This window comes from Falco punctatus (genome assembly GCF_963210335.1).
Source record: "Falco punctatus genome assembly, chromosome: 13".
Taxonomy (NCBI): domain Eukaryota; kingdom Metazoa; phylum Chordata; class Aves; order Falconiformes; family Falconidae; genus Falco; species Falco punctatus.
The window spans coordinates 19,510,216-19,532,635 of NC_137593.1; the positions used below are offsets into that span (position 1 = coordinate 19,510,216).

Below are 22,420 nucleotides of genomic sequence, written 5' to 3' on the forward strand. Positions count from 1 at the left end.
CCAGAGAGATAAGATTCTTCATTTTTTAGATCCACAGAAATGCTATCTTCCACTTACAAATACAATAAGTAGGTCAAATCCGTTATTTGCTTACATAAGTAGCAATCTGTTTGCTGAGCTTCTAAAATAATTACAGCTCATTAAATCAAGCTGGCAGACCTACCGAGGTGATATTGTGCAGAATACTGACCTCTTGGGGACTGCAATGTGAAACGTATTGTGTCCAACTATTCCACAGGCATGGCAGCTCCAGAAATGCTGCCGTGCTTCTTCAGCATCTCCCACCAGTGACAAGGAACCACAGATTTCACCAACCTCCTCCTCTCCCCCAGAAGTTTTGCAGGCTTTGTACGATTCTTTTCCCTGAGGCGGTTGTACAGAAAGCCACTTGCTGCTGCTGAATGACACATCCAGCAAGCCCTTCTACCACAGGTGGGAGCTCCCGTTTCAAAATAAAGCAGGAGGTTGATCACAGGGGTCAAATGAGTCACCACAGCAGGAGCACTGAGAAAGCAAATGAGGCCCAATGAACAAGAGTTCACCTAAAGAGGCACTCTTGCCTCTACCAAAAGGACACAAGGTGATCCTGCAGCAGCAGTTCCTGCAGGTTGTCACTGAGCACCTTTTGGGTGAATATGATGATAGCTGAGGTGGACAGAGCATTGTCAGAGCAGTTCGCAGGCAGGCAGCAGCGTCTGAAGATGTAACAGCTCTGTGGTCAGAGGCTAAGTGTTACTGAAATACTCAGTGTAATCAGCTTTAGGAAAAGAGCCTCACAGCTATTAATTTTATTTCCATCTCCATAGGGGTGACTCCTCTCTCCTCCTCAACTCTAAATAAAGTGTTGACAAAATTACAGACAAGGCACACGTTATCAGCTGCCTCTCACTCAAAGCTTCTCTGTATGCCTGGCATCTATCATTTCATCTTGCATTTATTTGCAGAGCGGTCTAGTGAAACTAGTAGAGCCTAGAATAGTTTTGATCTACAAGGGTCATGCAGCCATGCCTAATCACCATAAATTCAACTGGTTTGGTTGCGGTTTACAGTACCATTTTGACAGTGTTTTATGCAGTTCTAGACAAGCTTTGGGAGAGCCCTTTCCTGTTTCAAATGTCAGGCTTAACCTCATTGCACCACCCTAGAAGTGAACAGAGGATGGAAAGACAAAGGTGAAGCATAAAAAGGAACAGAATTTCTGCCAGAAGCTGTTCCTACCTCACCCATGACTGCAGAACCTGTTCAGTTCAACTTACAGGCAGAACTAGTGGGAATAAGAAAGAGACCTGATTAAAAACCAGCACCCTGCAAGAAAAGGGAAAAGACCAAGAAGCAGAAGACAGAAGATGGAACAATGAGGAAAAGTGGAGTTCTCTTGCAAAAATGTTTGGAAAGCTGAGGTAAATGAAAGGCAATTAAAGCAAGAGCAGTACCACAGGCTAAAAGATCTTAGCCCATATCTACGGGAAGAAGCAGGCATCAACTACCAGAGCATGACTGGAGAGACAGCACCAAGGTCACTTGCTCCTAAAAGCTCTTTAGATGAATGAACTGTTATTTCCTTCTCTCCCACACTGTGTTTGCAGTAAGCACACACACACAACAATCCCCTCCTCTTCCCCTTTTCTCCTTCCCTTCCATTTTTCCCTTCTCCTTCCCATTTAATATAATTTGGACCCATCCAACCTTGCAGCGCAGCCCCTAAACCAGCCCTGATGGTTCAGCTAAGTGCAGAACACAATGCCATGGATGCAGGGACAAGCCAATGCTGGTTTTGCCACTGAAAAGCCAGTGACTGAGGAAACTGTTATCCCAGTGAACTTTCTCAGATAACATATCTTCTTATCCTTTCCATTGCCAAGCGACTTTTCATTGCAAGAAATGTTCTTTTATCCTATCTTGCAGCTGTTGAAGTCCCCCATGGAGACTGAACTAGCACCTACTCTCACTGTCAATAGGACATAGGGATGCACCCACGCTTTGAGCAGTTGCACCACTACAGGAAACCAGAAGCTATAACCCAGTGTTTACAGCCTGCTTCATTTTGCTGTTGCTCAGAAGCAAAGCTCTTTGCAGGAATTCATCCATACCACTGACGCACAGCCTCTGGTGGAGGACAGCACAGAACAGCTTAAGCTCTGAGGGGGGTTGTTACTTACCATCTCCTGGGACTGGCTGTGCTGTAAACTGACGGCATTCAGTATTTCACAGAGCAGGGCCATAATTCCAGCCCAGATTTTGCCATCTTATTCATGCACTGCAGCATCAGTGATACCAACAGGAGGTTAGGAAAGGGAACTTGTGCAGTTCCTATGCTGAGAAGCTGCTTGAAGTCCTCGTTTCCACAGTGACTGCCCTGAGTTCACAAATTAAACCCTGCCACATTTGCAGAATGTCATGTTAAGCAAGGACAGTCTTTTTCACGTATTCCCTTCTCTGCTCAAAAGCCTCTTTCTACACTGCTGTTCACAAAAGCACTCACACACATGTAGCCCAAGTTTTGACTGTGAGCAGAAATACTCTGATCATAAGTTGATCGCAAACTACTGCACAAAACAAAGCCCTTGCACTATCTCTATTTTACAAAGGAGAAATCTGGGACACTGAGAGCCAAATGAAATGCTCAAGGTCATCCAAGCCAGTGGCAGAGCTGTAAAGAGCCTTGCTCCCCCACTTACACCACTGGGAGGTGGTTGGTAGTATCTACAGAAGTCTCCGTTTGGCATAACACTTACTCACATGCAAGCATGTATTTGCAGCACTGGGATCTTACGGCAATTAGTCACCATAGATATTTATCCACAACAGCTGTAAAAATTATCTCATCTTTAACAGAAAATAACAAATAATTCAGAACCATAGAATATGTTGAGCTTCAAAGCTTTTGTTTGCAAAAACTTATATTTAAGAAAATAAACAGGCTAGACATATTAAAAAGTTTTTGAATCCACACTACTGGTATAGCTTCAACTTTGTGCTTGGTGCACATTTCTGTTTGCTTTTTTTGGTTGTGATTTTTTTTTCCTTTTAATCAAAGGATTACTTACCATCTTATTCACCAAAATCCAAGTATTAAGATACTTCCACCGCAATAAGCAAAAACATAACCCTATTAAAACTTCCCCAGTTGAGGAGACTTGTGGCACCACCACACCGATCCTAAGGGAAGATTTATAGCCAAGCCATCCTTCAGTATTCTACCAAGAGGAAATGGGAGACAGCTCCCTTGGCAGTCATGCATGAAGGGGAAAATGCCAGAAATCTTCATCCCAGAAAGCACTGTTAGGGCCAACCCCCCAAATGTTATACTGCTCCCAAGAGAGTTGAGTTTTTTGAAGGTATGTTTCTGCTTAGAGTCCTGTACTGATTTTGTTTTACTACTGAGAATAAGAGAAGCTGGAATTATTCAGTTGTTACATGCAAGCTGGTTGTGAATTTGAAAGCAGAGTATTGTTCATGATTATCTGGGAGAAATAATGGAAGCCATGGCAAATGTTATACCACTGCACTGGAAATGGATATTAAGTTATGCCTCTTGATGATAAGTACACCATGCTCCAGCTTTTTACTTCCTATGTCTAAGCCTTCTCCCACCCTCAACCAGCAGCCAGCTGCAAATCATACTGGCTATTGGGGGATGTGCTTCTTGTTTGACATGCCAGAAGTTCAAAGTTATGACCACTAAAATTAGCACAAAAATTTCTGTGTGCTTGTTTTATTTCCCTCCTCGTGCATCTGTGGAAAGCCCAGGCTGGTAGACTGTGACCTCAAGGCTCAGTTGATGGCATTGCAAGGAAGCTGCGCTCTCTTGAGCTGTCACTACTGTGCACGTTATCCCAACACAGCACTGTTTGCACACGTATGAACTGAAAAGCATGAAGTGCCAAACACAGTTGTAGCATGTCAGGTATATGTTGCTTGATGTCATCCAGCATTAAGCCAAGTGGAAGAGACGAAAGCAGCACAACAGTGCACCGACCAAGACTACTACATTCAAACAGGCATTGGAAGGAAAATACCAATGAAATAGAGGATAGCCATGAGGACTTCACCTGAAGCCAAACTAAATCTCTTGAGATTCTGAGATTCTGTTGAGCACTATGTGTTCCCAGTAAAGCCAATGTGGGTGTAGGGTGCTTGACACACACACACGCACCCTTCCCCTCCAGTATCAACCTTATGGCAGGAAATGTGTAGAGAGCTCAGTCATGCCTCACCCCATTATCACAGACCAGCTCTGGAAGTAAACAAGGACTTCAGGATTTCAGTCTGATCTCTCAAGCCCTTACTCATTTGTGCACAATGCCTTTAACAGACATGCCAAAGACAATATGGAAAACCAAAACGTAGTATGAGTATTCCAATACATTTTTGTAGTTCCATGGGCATTTCATTTTACTTAACAAATTCTGAAGGGCTGTCAAAATGAGGCAAGGGAATTACCTGGATTTCTCCTCCCCTCCTCTCCTGGCCCTGATTTCAGAACATTCAGTGATGTAAAATAATGCAAATATCTAGTGTTTCATAGTATTTCAGCTCGCAGGTGGAAATGCTGAGAAGGCCCTGTTATTATGGTTCCCTGAGGTATAAACAAAATAAAAAATGAAATACAGTCACAAATACAATGACTTACAGTTTTTTATAGCAGTATTTCAGGCTTGACATACAGTGACCTGATGATAATAAATGGATTTATTGACACTATAACCTTCCAGTTACATAGGGGCTGTCTATCAAGGTTGCAGATGAACCACGCAGTGGACAAGAGCAGCCACATGATAGCTTTCTTCAGAAACTCTCTCTTCTTTTTTAGTCTTTCTGGTAAAGGTTATTGTTTCAGACACCTCAAGAGCACAGCTGAAGTACTTCCAGGGCTGGGTTGGCTCTAAAAGCAGCCTAGTGACTTTCATATGCTGTGAAACCTGTGCTAATACTCCTAGATCACAGCTGACTGCATGAATAACTGGCTTACATTTCCTTCCCTTGTTGGTGCTTCTAGGGACTACAGTGACCCTATACAGTCAGCGACCTCAGCGTGGCAGCACCCTGGAGAAAGTCTCCTGCTCAGCATGCCTGCATTATACCCAAGAGTGCTTTGAGGTCCTAGATGGTTTGCTAATTCCAGGGCAGAATGGCATGAATTCACAAGTGCAGTTTGGATCTTGGGTTGCCACCAGGCTTATAATCTCTCCTGAGCCCTGAAACACTAGGGTACACAGTACAGAAAAGCCCGCACGCTCAGCAGGAGTCACAAGCATTTAGCAGGGCTTACTAGCCTTAGCCTAGGGCAGGCAGCCTCCTTCTGTACTAGCTGCATTTGCAGTCAGTCTGGTGAATCAGCACAGCACTCCCTCAACTTGCATTATTAAGACTTTTCCATTATCAAGAACATCACAGCTTCCATCACCCTTGAGAGCAGAGAGATATCTGTACTGCAGGGGGGCTACACATTTAATTTTGTGCTTTTTTACATAGGTGCAGTATCTCTCAGCAAATGAGCAACACCCTAATTTGAAGAGAGAGATGAGGAATATATAAAGCAACTCTGTTAAATTAAAAAGAAGAAAAAAAAGGACACTAAGTACACAAGATAGACTAGCACAACGTAGCTAAAGTACCAACTGCCAAGTCTTGGGCACAGTGCAATTCCCAAGTGGGTAACTAGATCTTCGTGTCTTTTACCACTGCATGGTCTATTTTCTGTTCAATGCTTGCAGCTTCCATTAACGCTAATGAGTATGCATATGTGCCTTGAGGGTAAGAACATACTCCCTCTGTGGCTTCAAAACTTGTTTATAAATCCCTCCAAAAATCACATTGTGCTCATTGCTCTGCGCAGAAAGCTATTAGAACAGCTATAAGAGTGGCTGCTTTCATTCCTTCCTTCCCCCTTGCCCTCCCTTATCTAAGGGACCAGAAAATAGACCTGGAAAGATGAAGGGCTGCAGGAGGTGGTACGCAGGAAAGTAACCCAGCTCTGGGAGCAGCAATCTGAAAACTGACAGCTGCAGGGAGGGACAAACAGAAAGATCAGCAAAACCAAAGAAAACCAAACCCCAAAACCACTGAAAAACCACCACCCACCCCTCCACCCCCTGAAAAGCAAAGCCTCTGAAAATCTCTACGCTATTAAATGCTACAGAATAGACCCAACTCTTTTCTGTGTCCTTCCTGCTACAGGTCAGTGGGAACAAGCTGCTTCAGCAACCAAAGGGGCCAAGCAGAGCAGAGGGGCTGCTGGGCAGCCCCACAGTGAAGTCAGGCCAGTGCTGTCCTCCAGCCTTTTAACCACTGCAGCAGCAAGGAGGCTGCTGGGATGCAGAGCTGGACAAAGGGAAGGAAGGTCTAGGTTTCTAGTAGAGACTGCATTGCTCTAGTGCTGCTGAAAGCTGTGCCAGCTGGACGTGCAGGGCAGTTCTCTGGAGTCTTGTATGGTAGTTAAAAGCCAGCTCCACCTCACTCTACTGACAACAGGGCATGTGCTTTCTGATGCTGGCTTTGACTTTTCCCTCTATCATTGCCAGCTGCCTTCTCCCAGTGTGCAGTTTCAAGTTAAGCCCCCTCAAGCCTCACATTCCCCAAGAGATACATTACAGTGTACAAAAAAGAACGGGTAATGCAGCACTGAGATCGAGAATCAGATTCAGGTATGTGAAGGAAAACAGACACTGCTTTACACGTGGCTGAATACCAGCTTGCATTATGCCTGTATAGCTAATGTGGACACGAGCTGGAGCTTTCCATGTGTCAGAATGCTGTGCTTAAAATACAGAGCAGGCTGTAGGAAAGAGGAAAATGAGCTAAAAAACATACAGTGCACAACACCCAAACAGTCAGGCCTCTCAGGCACAATGGCACACAGGGGCTCCAGCCGAGCACCTGGCTGAGGAGCCCATGCCCTGGGAGGATGCTTCGGAGGCTAGACCTCAGAAGGCAGCACACCCCATCTTGGCACAGCCACACAGCCTGACGTTTCCCTGTTCACGGACCCACACCCCAGCATTGCAGCAGCATCTCAAGCCACAGTGACAACTGGCCCTCACTAAGAGGGAGCACGCTGCAAAAGCCATCCACATGAGCCCCATGCTTACCGCTTGGGGCTCTGACAAACTTTGCCACAGGATGCTTCTCACCAGACCTGCCCACCCCACTCCCCTGCCACAGCTCCTGCCCAGCAGCCAGGCGGTGCAGAAGCATCTGTGTCTCAAAGATCCATTCCTAAAATATTGCATTCTGCTACATCGGCGCTGGGTTGTCACATCTGGCAGGAGGCCACGCAGATAGCCCAGAAGCAGCTTAAACTGCCCACAGCTATACCCACCCGAACTCATCTGTCAGTCGCTTTAAGACTCATTAGGTCTGAATAGGGTGCATGAGTGATATTTCTTCCTTTAGTAGGCACAGATGAAAAGATGTAGGAATAAGACCTGGCTATAAGTAAGGACATGACATGGTTACTGCAGAGGACACTATTTCAAAGTTCAGGTTAAATACATTATTGGCTAAGGTAGGAAATAAAAGGAAACCAGCACTATGCAAAAAACAGCAAAAGTGCTAAATCCCTTCAGTCCAAGTTCGGTTTAATGAGAGTAGCAGAAGTTCAAGTTTACAATGCAGAGTCGCCAGTCCAGCTGACAGAAAACTAGATTTATGAGAGAGACCAGCTGGACTGCAACCCCAGTTACAGTTACTGTAATTGTTTTTCTCCAAAGGAAAATTTTCCTTACAAGTTGCCCACGTTTAGACCTGGCTGAGCAACAGAGAGAGGTTTCTACTGCACAGGCTTAGAAAGCAGCAAGAAGAATATCTTCTTCTACACATGACACACAGAAGGAAAACACTAAACAAATTGAATGGGTTCAAGAGGTGGGGATTCCTGCAACCATTTTCGTATCAGACAATTTACCGTGGGCTCTGGCAGGATCAAAATTACAACCATGAATAGCATTTTAAAAATGCTGCTCTGAGTTTTAATTTGCACTTGGGTGCACATGTTTGAAAGTACATGCAAGCACACACCACTTGCATTTTCATGATACATACATGTGTATATTATGTATACAAAAATTGCATTATAACTATTTCATGTTCACATATTTATATAACGTAGTCGTCCTCTGTATTACTAAACAGGATTTAAACAAAAAGCTGACTTTCAAAATGCAATTCACTTACAGCTCTTCATTTATGTTTGCACTGCAGTGGATCTGTAAACCTTTCTTGTGGACATGCAGTGTCCACAAAAAACACTGCTTGAGGCTGGTTACATTCACCAATTATACTGTTTTATTAATTCCTTTTTCTGCAAGATTGGGCACTGAAAGCACATCAATTAATTAAACTCCTGTGCTTTCTCAATAAAGAGCCTTTCAGGATCAAGATTAGATATGTCTTCCATGCTGAAATATTATTTAAAATTACCCTTTTCAGTTTACTTTTTGCTTCCAGAGTGCAATGTATGGAGCACAGCTACATTTGTTTGCTGTTCCTACCAGAGTTTGAACACTCTGCAGAAAAGACAACCCACATTTTTAAAAACAACTTTCTAGAAATCTGTCAGAGAGAAGAAATGCATTGGGTGGAAGGCGTTCAGTGGGTGCATATGAGAGGTAGCCAGAAGAGTAAAAAAGGAATATTGAAGCATAAGAAGGAACACAAGTGTGGAAAGACAGCCACAAAATTATAGTTGTTAAGGAGAATGAGGCCTTCAGGCTGGAGAGCACTCTTTCAGGCAGAGCCAAGATAGACTGGGATGAAACAGCCAAACCAAAGCATTATCACACTGCTGCACAATGAGACAGGGTTAATACATGTCATTGCAACTTAAAAGAAGATTCTCACACTCCCACAAATTTGGAAGAACACTTATAAGAAAAGTGTACAGATCCAGCGTGGCTGTTACTGATGCTATTTGTGCTTCAGGAGGAAAAGGTCTTTTAAGCTCATGACCAAATTTCTCCTGTCACCTCTGCAGTAAGGTCAGATTCATATTCAAAACATAATCTAATGTTATGGTAGTTATTATGATGGGATGGATTCAATATTTTGACTTTACCGTGATCAGAAAAAGAACAAATGTTACCATCAGTAACTGCTTTTGTTTGTATAAATTGGATCCTTATCAAAAAGCAAAAAGTAAACATATTTAATAAAAATGAGTGGTGAGGCTGCCCTTGGTTGCCTAGGAAATGTAGCAAATTCTTTTTCAAAGTAGCCACAGGGTCAGAGAATAGACATTATAGTCTGAATTATTCTGCATTGCCATAAAAAAAATGAGCTGGGAACAATTGTGTGACAACTCCCTTGTAGAGAATCCACAATAGTTGGAGAAACAATAAGGTTTTTCATCATTGATTTCCATAGTTCCTTGAAAAAGCTGTAGCCATTCAGCCTGCAAATACCACATATACACACAAATGTGTGAGACATATGCATACACAAATATTTGGGTACAATACGGACAACAGTGACTGAAAGTTAAACCTGAGTGTTCTTGGACTTGAGTTTCGAAAGACCTCCCTAAGAGAACAGGAACATTGCTTCTTATGGACTATCTCATCTGAAACTGGAAGGCAAAGCTTTACTAGTCCTTGAATTCCAAGACTGCTACTAGAATGAGAACTATTAGATAAGGAAAACCTTTACCACTTGCATGTAAAAACCAGACTGGCAGAATCAGAGCTTCACAGGTTTCTTTGACCTAGGAACAATTTCAGATACGAAATTTGCCTGGAACTAATTGTAGAGCAACAGTAATAATTTCACGTTCTGGGACAAAGCTGGTTTAAAGTTTCTATCAATTCAATACTGCAGGTAATTGACTTTCATCTAGTGCTGCTCATCTTTAGATATACTCATCAACGTATGACCACGGTTTTTATATAAGTATTGCTATGCTAGCCAGATGATGACTGTGAAAATTCTTTTATCAAAACAAACTTGTTTCCTTGGAGTGCACAGGTGATAACAAAGCCTCTCCTGGTGACAGGAAAGCATTTCAGAAATCCAGCCTGTTCACTCAAACACCATATCATACCACCTTTGAGTATATCTCAGACATTAAAATATGATTGGTTACTTCAAAAAAACCTTACAATCTGATCTTACTTTATATCTATCAAACTCTTTGATGAAACCCCTATAAATCTGGCACATATAACACCAGATACATACAAACAGGGCAGATACTCTGAACAAACTAAAAAATGATATAGTTCAAGGGTTCTGTCAATTCAAAATCTCCAGGAACATCGTGAGAGTCTAGAAGTACCCATTGCTACACCACATATAAACCAGCAAATTGAATATAATACAGGTCATATATGAAGTATCATATTGATTCTCAATATTCCATGAAGGTATTTAGTCACACATTGTATGCATTACATTGTATGAATTTTTATGCTAGTGATGGAGTATTACTCATTCATCAGTTCTTTACAGAGATCATTCTATGAATATTCAGCTATTTATTAGAATAATGAATCCAAGATGCTCTGCAATACTTAGTACTATGGGGTAGTAGTACCATTGTCAGTGAACACTATTACAATACCACGCATGTCACTCATAACCATCATGTGATGGGACTGATCAAGCTCAACCTGAGCAGAGTGGGAGGAGACAAAGTGGTACTTGGCCTTGGAAACAGAAATGTCAATCAATCTCAACTTTCAAAATCTGTCAGAAGGGCTGTGACTACATATTACATCCTTGATGTCAAATATCAGATGGCAGGAGGAGATGAGGGAAAGGAAACAAAACTTTCAGAACCTTCCGTAATAATAGTGCTGAAGAAGACCTGGCTCCATGAGGACACACACTGCTTAAGGAGTCTGCCATAACTTCTGTGAGATTGGTAAAATACTTGGATGCACTTCAGTTATCATTATCATTATTGCTACTTTAAGGCTGTCAAAGTCTCTTGCTTCTCTGTAAATGAGGAAAAGGGCTGGGGGGTAGATGTAAACCAGACCTCATTTCTAATCATCCTAGAGATATGCCAAGGTCAGCTATACTGAAGAGCACAGTATACTGTGTGACTCAATGCACACTTGCAGGAATATTCATTAAACAAGTTAGAAAATGTTAGAGCCTATCTTACTGCCCTGTCTGCAAAACAAAATTAATTTAGCTTTGATAATTCTGGTTATGCAGACTCAGGAAGAAATAGTGCTAATATATATTAAGGAATTTTAAAAATATTTTTAAATATAATTTTTTTTTAAATACTTCTGGGTAACTTAAGAGCTCCCACCTTTCACTTCAGAGCATATCAGACTGAGAAGTTTGTGCCTTGCGTTCTTTTGTATTAAATACAGGAGTTGAGAGACTTTCTGCTATGAGATTTTAAATCTGTCTGTGGCACAAATCTGAATGGTTTCTGTGTAAGGCTTGCTCCAGTAAAATTGTGGTAAACTGCTTTTATTAAGGGAAGCTACTTAATGCTTGGATTTGTCATGTTAGTCTGTTCAGTAGGCTTAATGTAATAATGGTCACTGTAGAGGTCAGGCTATGGAAGTAATGCTAGGTGTCATATGCAAAATAACTACCAACAACAGCATAAATAAATCTACAGTTTTGTTCAGTGTTTGTGTTCAACCTTACAATTGTAGACACATGTGCCAGCAGTTGAATTACACATTCCTTTGCATCCTGATCACTGATGATTGTTTAAAATCAGATTTCCATAAAAGGGGTTGTAGCATGAATACTACTAACAAGTATTTCTGGCCACAACAACAAGCAAAAGGGATGCGCACTAAGAGTACAACATACTGCATGGGATGTCAAAACTGATATGTAACATAGCAGTGGGAGAGACCAGCACTGATCAAACCCATTTGTCCCTAAGGGTTCCTTCTTACAGTTCACACTGTGAAACAGAGTCATCCTGATCTCTCCTAGCAGGGAGTACAGTAGGTCCTACTGCTGCACAAAATGCATTTCCAGCATGGAAGAAAGGAAGGAGAAGATCCCTGTAGTGTTATCTTATCTTTAGTAGTTCAGAGTAAGGAAGTGTCGTGGTTTAACCCCAGCCAGCAACCAAGCACCACACAGCTACTTGCTCACTCCCCCTCACCCAGAGGGATGGGGAGGAGAATGGGAAAGGAATGTAAAATTCAAAGGTTGAGGTAAGAAGAATTTAATAAGGAAAGCAAAAGCTGCACACACAAGAAAAACAAAACAATTCATTCACTACTTCCTATCAGCAGGCAGGTGTTCAGCCAACTCCAGGAAGGCAGGGCTCCATCACCAGTAACAGTTACTCAGGAAGACAAATGCCATAATGCCGAATGTCCCTGCCTTCCTCCTCCTTCCCCCAGCTTATGTACTCAACATGATGTCATATGGTATGGAATATCCCTTTGCCTAGCTCAGGTCAGCTCTCCTGGCTGTGTCCCCTCCTGGTTTCCCATGCCCCTCCAACCCTCTCACTGGAAGGACCCAAGAATCTGAAAAGCCCCTGACTTGGATAAATGTTACCCAGCAACAACCAAAACCATCAGTGTGCCATCAACGTTCTTCTCACACCCAATCCAAAACACAGCACTACACCAACTGCTAAGAAGAAAATCAACCCTATCCCAGCTGAAGCCAGGACAGGAGGCGATACCCTTTTTCAACACATTTGTTTATTTTCTTCTGAATGCTGTATTGTCTGAAATGTAACCGGGAGGAATGAGAAAAGAAAACGTAGACTCATATGCAAACAGAAAATTCGGGCAATGCATTATATCATAGCGGGTACAATTTTTATCATTGGATGATATTTCCTTGTTGTAGAGGTTTAGGGCCATGCAGTATTCTTTGTGGAGGAGTACCCTTTCCAAAGCTGTGGTTTTCACAGTGCTAGTGATATAGTGAGTGGTATCAGCGCAGATAACATTGTCCTACGTGCCATCTGACAGCAATCTCTTTTCCCCTTCATTTGAATAAATTCAGCTCATTCCCCAGTATATAACAAGACCATATAAGTGGTGCAGTCTGTAAGAAATGTCAAAGGTTGGCAATTATCCACTGGTCCAAAATTGAAAGAACAGTGATCTAGCGTATCTGTACTGGCACTGTCCCACAGACAGGGAAACATACAAGTAATTCTTAAAAGCAAGATTATCAGCTGGATAAACTTAACACCAGGTCACCAAAAACCTTTTTTCCAAAGAATTACAGTGTTTACCTTCGGTCCTGTCTGGTAGTTTCCCACTTTTACTTGTTGTTCCAGTGTTGACTGTTTCAGATGAGGTGCTCAGTTTGGTGCTGGGGTCTCGCTTAGGTTTTGGAGGCGGCTGCTTACGAGAGCTGCTACTTTCATCATCAGTTCCTCCAACAGAATGAAGAGACTGGGATCTCACGGTAAAGCCACTGGAGCAAGGATGTGGCAGTCTGTCCTGAGGAGCAGGCATTGTCATAAATCCCATGCGGAAATGTTTCCCCACATAGCTTCCTTCATTTCCTCTCACTACTTCTCCACCTATGCTGTAAGAGAAAACACGCACATAAGTAAATGATCCACCTTTGACTCAGTTGTACCTGGAACCAGAGTCTCAGTTCTGCCTGTGATAAGTAGATTGTATTCTTCAATTTGGAAATAAGCAATGCTCTTAAAACAAGATGACTACTAGAATAATCTATTTTTAACATAAGTTGCCAACAACTGAAACACAAATATACCACTATGCACTCACTAAAAATTTTAAAAGAAATTGAGAAAAGCTTTTGTTCAGGTTTCATGGCATTGTGACTACGGATTGTATTTAGAACAAATCTCAAGCCTGAGAAGTCAGAACTGAGTTTTAAGGAAGACAAGAGACTACAAGTAAGGCAAAGAATATTGCTTTATAAATGCAACATCGTATATTGATCCCCACTCCCCTGCACTTGTCTTTGACTACAGTCACTCAGGTACTTGGGGCTCTTGGGGCCCAATTAATCATTTTGATTCAGATTAAAGAATGGTAAGAGAAAGAAATGCTCTAAAAATTACTTGAATATAGGAAACTGAACATTCAATATCTCATCAAATCCACATGAAGCTGCAACATAAGCAGCATCAGACTAACAAGTGTAGAAGATGAAAAGGCAGTGGGCTGTGGGACACCAGGAAGAAAATAACCTCCAGCCACTCAGAAACACAGGTACAGAAGAAGGAAAGCTCAGCTGAAACAAGTGCTGTCATACCAAGTAGTACATTGTATTGTGGATGGCAGGACTGAGAACCTGGTATTATTCCTGTATACTCATGCACACGTATCAGTTCTGATAAACAGCTCTTACTAATGCTTATACTGTAAACCTATAGCATATTTCAACTAAGGCAATTCAGTGACTATGCAAAGAAACTCAGCAACACACACAGATCAACATGGGCCTGTTTGAAAGGTGGTCTGAAATGGTACCACCATGGGCATGTAGAAATGTCAGTATGTGAACTGTGAAGGCACAGAAAGCCCTAATTACCTCCCATTTCCCCGTCACGCAGCATGAAGCTCTAAGCAGGGTCAAGTCTGCTCCTCTGTAAGTTTCCTATTCAAAGTTGCCTTGCGCTGGTGCAGTTTATTTGGTACTGAAACACACCTCCTTCTTTAAAAGACAAGAACATTTTTCAACAGTTCATGTGAAGAGTGAGTAAGGTTTCATTCTTCAGTTATCATTCCCTGATAACTGTCTCCACCTTCTTTGTAGGAAATACTTAAGCTGTATCTAATTGTCCTAAAAGCATCAGACTGGCACCATGCAATGCACAACTTTGTGCATGATAAAACAGAACCTCTGTTTGCTTACTATAGTCCTTGCATTTTTATTTTATTTCCACTAGTGGAAAGGTCCACTTTCCACACTGGTAACAATGGAACAGGTCTAACCAAACGTGCCACACTTCAGGGACACTGACACCTACCTGCACATGGACACACACACATGCATACATGCAAGCCATGCATATGCTGGTCCATGTTCATAACCAAGTTATTACCAAATCCTAATTGGCATCTATTCCAGAGGGATTTCCAGCCAGAAGGATCAAGAGGTAGAATTCATTAGTTTGAAGATTAATAAAAAACTTGTACCTAATTTAAATGATTAACTATGCCTCTACTAATCTTTCATAAATTGTTCTGAAAATAATATAATCCTCTGACGCTGGACTACAAAAAGGGCCTGTCACATTATTTAAAGAAGATTTCTATCCAAACATGCTGAAGAACGTAGGTGAGGAGTCTGCTTCCTTCCTTAAGTCTATCGGATAAATCACGTTTAACAAACACAATTTCAGTTTGTCATGTCTCTGACATTAAAATTCGTATCAGGTTACACTATTTAATTAGTACATTTACTTCACTGCTGCATGGACGTGTTTAAACCACACGCTATAAGGCAGTTTCTGTTCTGGATGGACTTGCACAGATTTCACGGAGGGGATAGGTTTCACCCTTTTCCTAGGAATACACAATACTGCGTTTATACGAAGCATGTTGGTTTTGCCAAAGTGCTGCATCTTGTATTCCAGAAATCAAAACTTTCAAAACATAAGTCCAGTGTCTAAAGAAGCTATCTCATTAAATAATTAAATCATGTCCTTTCTTTTTCCTTCCCGTAATTTTTTCATTCTTTACTGAATTCCTTTCAACATCATGGGTGAAAATCTGTTTTACTAGCTTTTGACACTTACTCCAGAATAAACAGCCTATAGCCAGGTCAGAGGGAGGTTGGATATACAGATAGGAACAGACCTTGCTGTTCTGCTTCATGGCTGAAATAAATCTGGTCTTGATATTCTACATCCTCTGCTCAGGAACTAGACAAAACCAGCAGGACACCATTTCCCTCTTGTCAGCCACTTTTAAAAGAGTCCATTTCTCTTTGAGCATAGGAGCCAACCTTCAGCTGACGGTTAGGCACTGTAAACTCCAGGCTGAAGAAGTCTAGCCTCTAGTTCTAGCTCCTGGACCCTGGTCTCATCACAAAAGGCTTAGGATTGTTACTTGTGCTGGTAGTGATTCCTGAGTGTCAGGCAGCAGGTGTTTCCTAGGACAGCTTGACTAAGTGCAAGTGTAACATTGGGTGGAGTGTCAAGTTCACATCTCAGTAATACAGACTTAAATCCACCGTGGTGCAAAGAGAAAGGAGTCACTCCAGACTCATACCTGAAGCACAAGCACAAAAGCAGGATGGCAGACTTCAAATGTGGCATCCCCTACCCTCAGGCAGCAGCGTGCTGAAGCTCCACTGGGACTCGTGCAATACAGCTTTGCAATGCACTATGCTGCTGATGCTACATCATGAAACCAGACAGAATTAAAGGATTTATTTATGTACTCCTACTGCTTGCAACCACAGGAGTTGGCTGGGGCTGGTATATGTCCCACTACAGCACAACAGGCTGAGAGAGATTTATATGCACCTTGCTGCATAAACGACTACAGAGACAGCGAGGGAAAGTAATAGTGTAGATCTCACTCCATTATTTCTGACAGGAAAGAGCCTGTGCTCCTCATTGTACTGATAATGAGTTCTATCTCATTTCAAAACTGTATTGAGTTGCTGCAAGTATTACACAGTTTATTAATATATATGGAAATACAGGTTTGGATTATTCCTCTGGGAAGTTTCAATTTGAACTTGGCCAGGTTCAACTGCTTCTCTGACAAAGAATTATGTACAACATTCAAATAACCGTTAAAAATGCAAGACATTTGTCTACAAAGAGAGACATGAATTATATGAAAACCAAAATAATCATACAATCACTCACATTACACACTTACAGCAAAGCTGACTTTGTGCTGAAAATGCACTTTGGCATTTGCCTAGGTCCAGTGACTGACTGTGCAGTGGGTGAAAAAAAGGGCATTGCAGTGGGGTTGGCTCCAGACACCCTTAAGAAGAGAGTTCTGAAGCAGCTCTTCTTTCAGAGACAGGATGCTACAGAACTTCTCCAGAGCCTACCTAATAAGTCCAATGTAGACCATCGAGTGCTGCCCGATTATATGCTCCCTCCTTGGCTGCACTGAAAGGTAAGCAAGCAAACTTCCCATCCTTCTTCCACACGGTACTGGAATTGAGTTATTACAACAAACACCAGAAGAGTTGGATCTGCCTTTAATCAGCAATAGTGGATTTCAGCTTTCATTTCTAACATATGAACAAGAGCTCCAAGTGATGGATCTGATGAGTCGTGTTACATCTCCAATACAGGTTTTACTTGTCAGCTGAGATTTCTGAGGTCAGAACTGGCATAAAACCACACCGACCCTGCTGCTCTTACTTGCTTTATCAGCCTGCCTGCACATAAACTGTAATCATCACAGTCCTGGACACATTACAGCTCAGCTTACTGTGCTCTGCCTGCTCTGTTCTAACAAGTAAACACTGAAGCATTGACCAAACTACAACACAGAATAACTGAATTGTTTATGTGTTTGAAGAACTACAGAAGGAAAAGTCTTTTATATTATTCATTTTATCGCAAGAGGGCAAGTTATAGAGGAAGGAGGACTAAATATTAAAAATGAACACAGAGAGTACTCCAAATGGGCAGAGTATGGACAAGGTCATTTCCACATTGCTTTGCCATGAGTCGTAATGTTCCTATTGACTAGGAATATATTTTCAAGTTGTTAAGTTAGAAAACTAAGAAAAATAACCTCTTATCACTTTACTGAAAAATACAAGGCAAAGAAAAAGCAACCAGAGACTGCCTGCCTCAGTCGGTGCGGTCTCTTTCATTTGCGCTGTTCCGACTTAGCATTGCAAATAACAGTTTTAATTTGCTGTGAAGTTTCACTACTTGGTCCAGGCAGAAATTGAATTCATTCATGGAATCACTTCAGTTGGAATAGACCTTTAAGATTATGAAATCCAACCATTAATCTAACACTATCAGGTCCACCACTAAACAATGTTCCTGGAAATTTTCCTGGAATAATTCCTGGAAAACAAATTAATAGTTGTGTGAAAACTTTTGTTTTACTTGGTGTTACTGCTGTAACTATAAACAATGGGGAATAGTAAATCCCTCAGTGCAGTTGTAAAGAGTAGGAGAATGCCTGGGAATATCTAAGTCTCAAAAAGTAAGAATACCCTACAGCTACATTTGCTTCCCAGCCATCTATCTACCCTTGTTCTCGGTATTCATCCAGAAATTCTCTTGCTGGTTCAAACTTACAATGGATTAATTTCATGCCTCAGGCACCAAGAACCACTTGGTAGTTCTTCTTATCTTTGCACAGTCTCTGTTTTTCCTTCTGTGCTCCTTTACATGAGATTTTATGACTTTTTCTCCCCAAGTTCAAAAGGGGAACTACAGCTGATTAGAAGACTTGACCTCCTAAGCATGAGGAAGGGGCATGTACTCTGTGGGTGACGTGGCATCTTTGAAGGTATTTTGCCATTTCTTTGCTGTGATATACCGCAGTCTGGGACCACAGCAGGTTTGTGTCTACCAACATCCTTCTGAGTTTTGAAATTCCAGACAACCAAGAGAAGGCATTTCAATAGCACCTGCTCACTCCTCCTGCGCTTCAGGAAGACGCAGTCACAGACACTGGCTTGTTAGCTAGCAGAAACTGAGCTGGGGGTCTCTGTAGGCTCCTCTGCAATAGTGGGGAGAACTATGAAATACAGAGCAAACAATGCATGTGGATGGCCAGTCGTCTTTGCTGTGGGGAGTTAGCTGCAAGCCCACACAGTGCTACCCTGGCATGATGTGCATCTAACCCATCAGGGAAGCCGTCTGAGTCACAGACTGAAGAAAAATCACAGAAAATTAACTGTGATGATGTAGGAAGATTTTTATAAGTCCATCATAAAAAGACTAATCATCAGCAAAAATACAAAAGGAACAAAAATACTTAACTCAAAGATTGCATATGAGCTGGTTTGACTGAGCAAACAGCAGTTCATCCCTTGGTGCATCTACCTTTTTTAGATTAAGAGAATAGCTACTGTTATTTTAACTACTTCCTTCCTCTTGCAGCTGAACACCCAGCTCCTCTGTTCATATCAAACGTTCCGAGTATAAAGGGCTGAAATGGTTTTGAAATGTCTATTCCCCATCAGAATAAATTATACACACATATACTAAGGATGACACATTTTACTTTGTATCTGAGAAGCACTTTCAAGATTAGCATAAATTATATTTGTAAATTAGAGGTTGGATGCCAAAAAAACAGAAGATATACTATTTTTATCCCCTTAAACATGATTTCAGCAGACCATGAAATGTAATACTGAAGAAAGAAGGGCAGGATCACAATCATGAATTCAGGAACTGCACTGTAAATAAGGTTTTACACAAATCTGCACCATTTTTGCTATAGAAATTAAACATACAAACAAATTACATGTCTATTTTTTTAATTATTATTTTTAAAATTACACTTCAGAGGTCTCCCTCCTTGTTTCCCATGAATGTACATACACAATTTTATTCTGCATTACTTTTCTGAAAGACTCCAGATTACTCACAATGATCTTACATCAAGATCCAGAGATAATACTACCATCCTTCTAGGTACAGGCTCAAGTGCGAACAAATCATGACAAAGGTCAAATTAAGAGTCGTTTTGTGCATCTGGAAGACAACCTAAAGTGAGCAACTGACATGGTTGTGCACATCAGACATCTTGCCTCTGCCATATGCTTCTGCTTTTGAGGTAGATCAGGTGCTGCTTAACAAGTCAGGCCTCTCAGGACACAGAATACATTAAGCCTATAAAATAAAATTTATTCTTTTATCACACCTGTCAAACCCACAGGCCCAGGGTTTGATCCTGCAAACACGTAATGAGCTGACACTCTCTCTTTGTGTACCTGCATTATCACACTGGAATAACTAGGAAGCCTTGCAGAAATTGTTTGTCACTTGCAAGTCTATTCTAATCAATACCACTTGCAGAGATGTGCCCCCATAGTCCAACACTAGCTTTTTTTCTAGGAGATCATTTCTTCAAGCCAACCTATATAAGTAACAGTACCCTAACAGCATCCTCTGCTGCTGTTGAGAGTCTGGCTCCTGCCATCTGTGACAGGACTGAATCTTGCATGCAGAAGGTTCTCCAGATCAAATAGAACCACCATGTGTTGTAGCTGCACCTTTGGTGAGCAACCAAAAGACACCTGTAATTCCTGTGCATTGCACAATGGATGATAAAAGAAAAACTAACCAAGATTGTCCACAACAGGTTTTCCATAAGATGCCAGATAACCTAATTTCATGTGATGATCTACTATGCTCCACAGTCAGCTATTTTTGTAATGCAAAAGGTTGAAAATGCTAGCAATAGTTGGAGTTTAAGAAACAAAAAAATCAAAATCGAAACAAAACCAAAACACTTTATAAGAAACATTGATAAATAAAAACTATGTATGCTATTTTTACAACAAATTAACATAAGTTAGCTTGGAAAGGAGTAACCAAGGAGTAAGGACTTTTCTGACCCCCAGAAAACTTAACAAAAGTGCGTTTCATGAGTTTGAATAGAAGTTCTTTCTACTCCTGTCTTTAGTAGGTTGCCTCTTAAATGGGGGACTAACAGCAAGTACATTGGGCTGAACATTCACAACAGCCTGATGTTGCTTACCTCAGAGGACCAACAGTTATTACTGTATCTGGGGCACAGGGTCTCCAGTGCTCCAGCCCCGTGTATGACTGGTGACTAACTGATGCATATGGAAGGCTTTGTAAGTTGTGAATACAGGGGACACTTAACAGGCAGGAGTGAAAAGCGCTCTGCTTTTATATGACTGCAGACATTTTTAATTTTGCATGGGAGATGCACAGCTAAAAGCCAGTAAATGAAAGCTCATATGTTCAGAGTCACCTAGAATTAGACATCAGCCGTATGCAATGTTTAAACTGAGTGCAAATGCATGTTCACGTTAATGGAGTGGGGTTTTGCATCCTGTCAAAAATGGGTGGAGCTAGAATAAGGCTGTGTTTTTGTCACATTCAGTGGAAGATCACACGGCGCAGACTCCACTATGCCCAAGTAACTGTGACTAAGTAAATATTTCAATGAGATATGGGATATACCTCACATAAAATATAAAATAATTTTTGTGGATTTTTGCAATGAAATGTTGCTTTGGTTTTGAGTGGAACAGTTCTAATGGAAAGAAAATATGTGAAAAGTAAAAAAAGCCTTTTTGTGAATAAGATGCTGAGAAAAGTTTAAATCCAGACAAATGAATTAAATGTTTCGACACTCCAAAAGTAGCAATTTGTAAACCAAGTGCACTGTGCCTGCTGAGATATTACACTGTGTCTAACCTTTCCAGGTTTGGTCTTATTTCAAACAGTGATTGTACAGATGCTCTTCTGAGTCCCTCAAGCAAACATGACTACTTTCCTTTTAAAATCCATGCACAAATACAAGGAAATTAAGGTTTAAATAAATGCTTTCTATGGCCTCCCACCCCAAAGAAAAAGGAGTTAAATCCTGACCTGGCAGCAAATAGGAAGAACAACATTTGTTTCTGGAGGAAAACCCCTCACAAATTTCACTTCAGCATGATCCACAGCAAAATGTACAGGGTTTTTTTTTTTTGTTGTTGTTGTTGTTCAAATAATGACCTGAAACTCCAGTTATTCACATAATTCTGCTGATAATATTGTAATTCATAACTCTCAGTCTAGAATATACTCCCTGGGCTGGTTTGTCTCTCTGCTTTCTTTTATAAAAGCCATGTGAGTAGATAAAAAGGGAGAGGCACTACCTGGTATACAGAGCTGGGGAGGAGGTCTCAGTAGCACAGTCACAGCAGGAATGAGACAGGGATGCAGGCTCCACTGAAGGGCCAATTTTATGCAAATGTTTTTATTTTGGCAGCTCCAGATCTGCTATATTCATATAGGGCAATTTTGATTCCAGACATCTCAGCACATGGCAAAGCTCATGGATTTGCATTCTCCATATCCAAATATTCCAGGTACAATTTTAGGTACTGTTTTCGTAGATATTCAGGGCCAGTTTGTAGTTACTAAAAACACACCTACACATTAGTAATTTAAATGGGAATAAATTCATTTTAAACTAAGAATTCTATTTTTAATTGTTTATTTAAGGGGAATGCACAGTGCAATTTCCTACAAAACAGCACAAGGCTCACTTCGGTATTTTCCCCACGTACAATGTTTCTGTATGCTGAACTGGTCTTCACACAGGAAACAAAAAAATTTAACTTACTTCAGCTCACCCTACCCTAGCTACATAAATCTCTGCTGCATACATCACCTTACTGTCACAGATGCTGGAACTCATACACATCTTCACCAGAGGATCCTTTTTTGCATTGAAACAGTGCTGCTGGAGTCCATTGCCTTGACTTCACAGCTAGCGTTACTAACCTTGTGCTACGAAGCATACATGTTATCATCTCTCTGTTCCTTCTGATTTCTGGAGAGAAGGTTTCAGCT

At 41.3% G+C, this 22,420-nt stretch overlaps 1 protein-coding gene across 6 annotated transcripts in view; it reads right to left on the minus strand.

Moving 5' to 3' along the window:
• NYAP2 (neuronal tyrosine-phosphorylated phosphoinositide-3-kinase adaptor 2) overlaps positions 1-22,420 on the minus strand; it is a 151,802-nt gene that overhangs the window by 74,417 nt on the left and 54,965 nt on the right. For all 6 annotated transcript variants that reach the window (XM_080409934.1, XM_080409937.1, XM_080409935.1 and 3 more), the window contains one exon: positions 13,181-13,479. In XM_080409934.1, the coding sequence (XP_080266060.1) occupies positions 13,181-13,479 (299 nt within the window). The remainder of the gene's footprint in view (positions 1-13,180; positions 13,480-22,420) is intronic.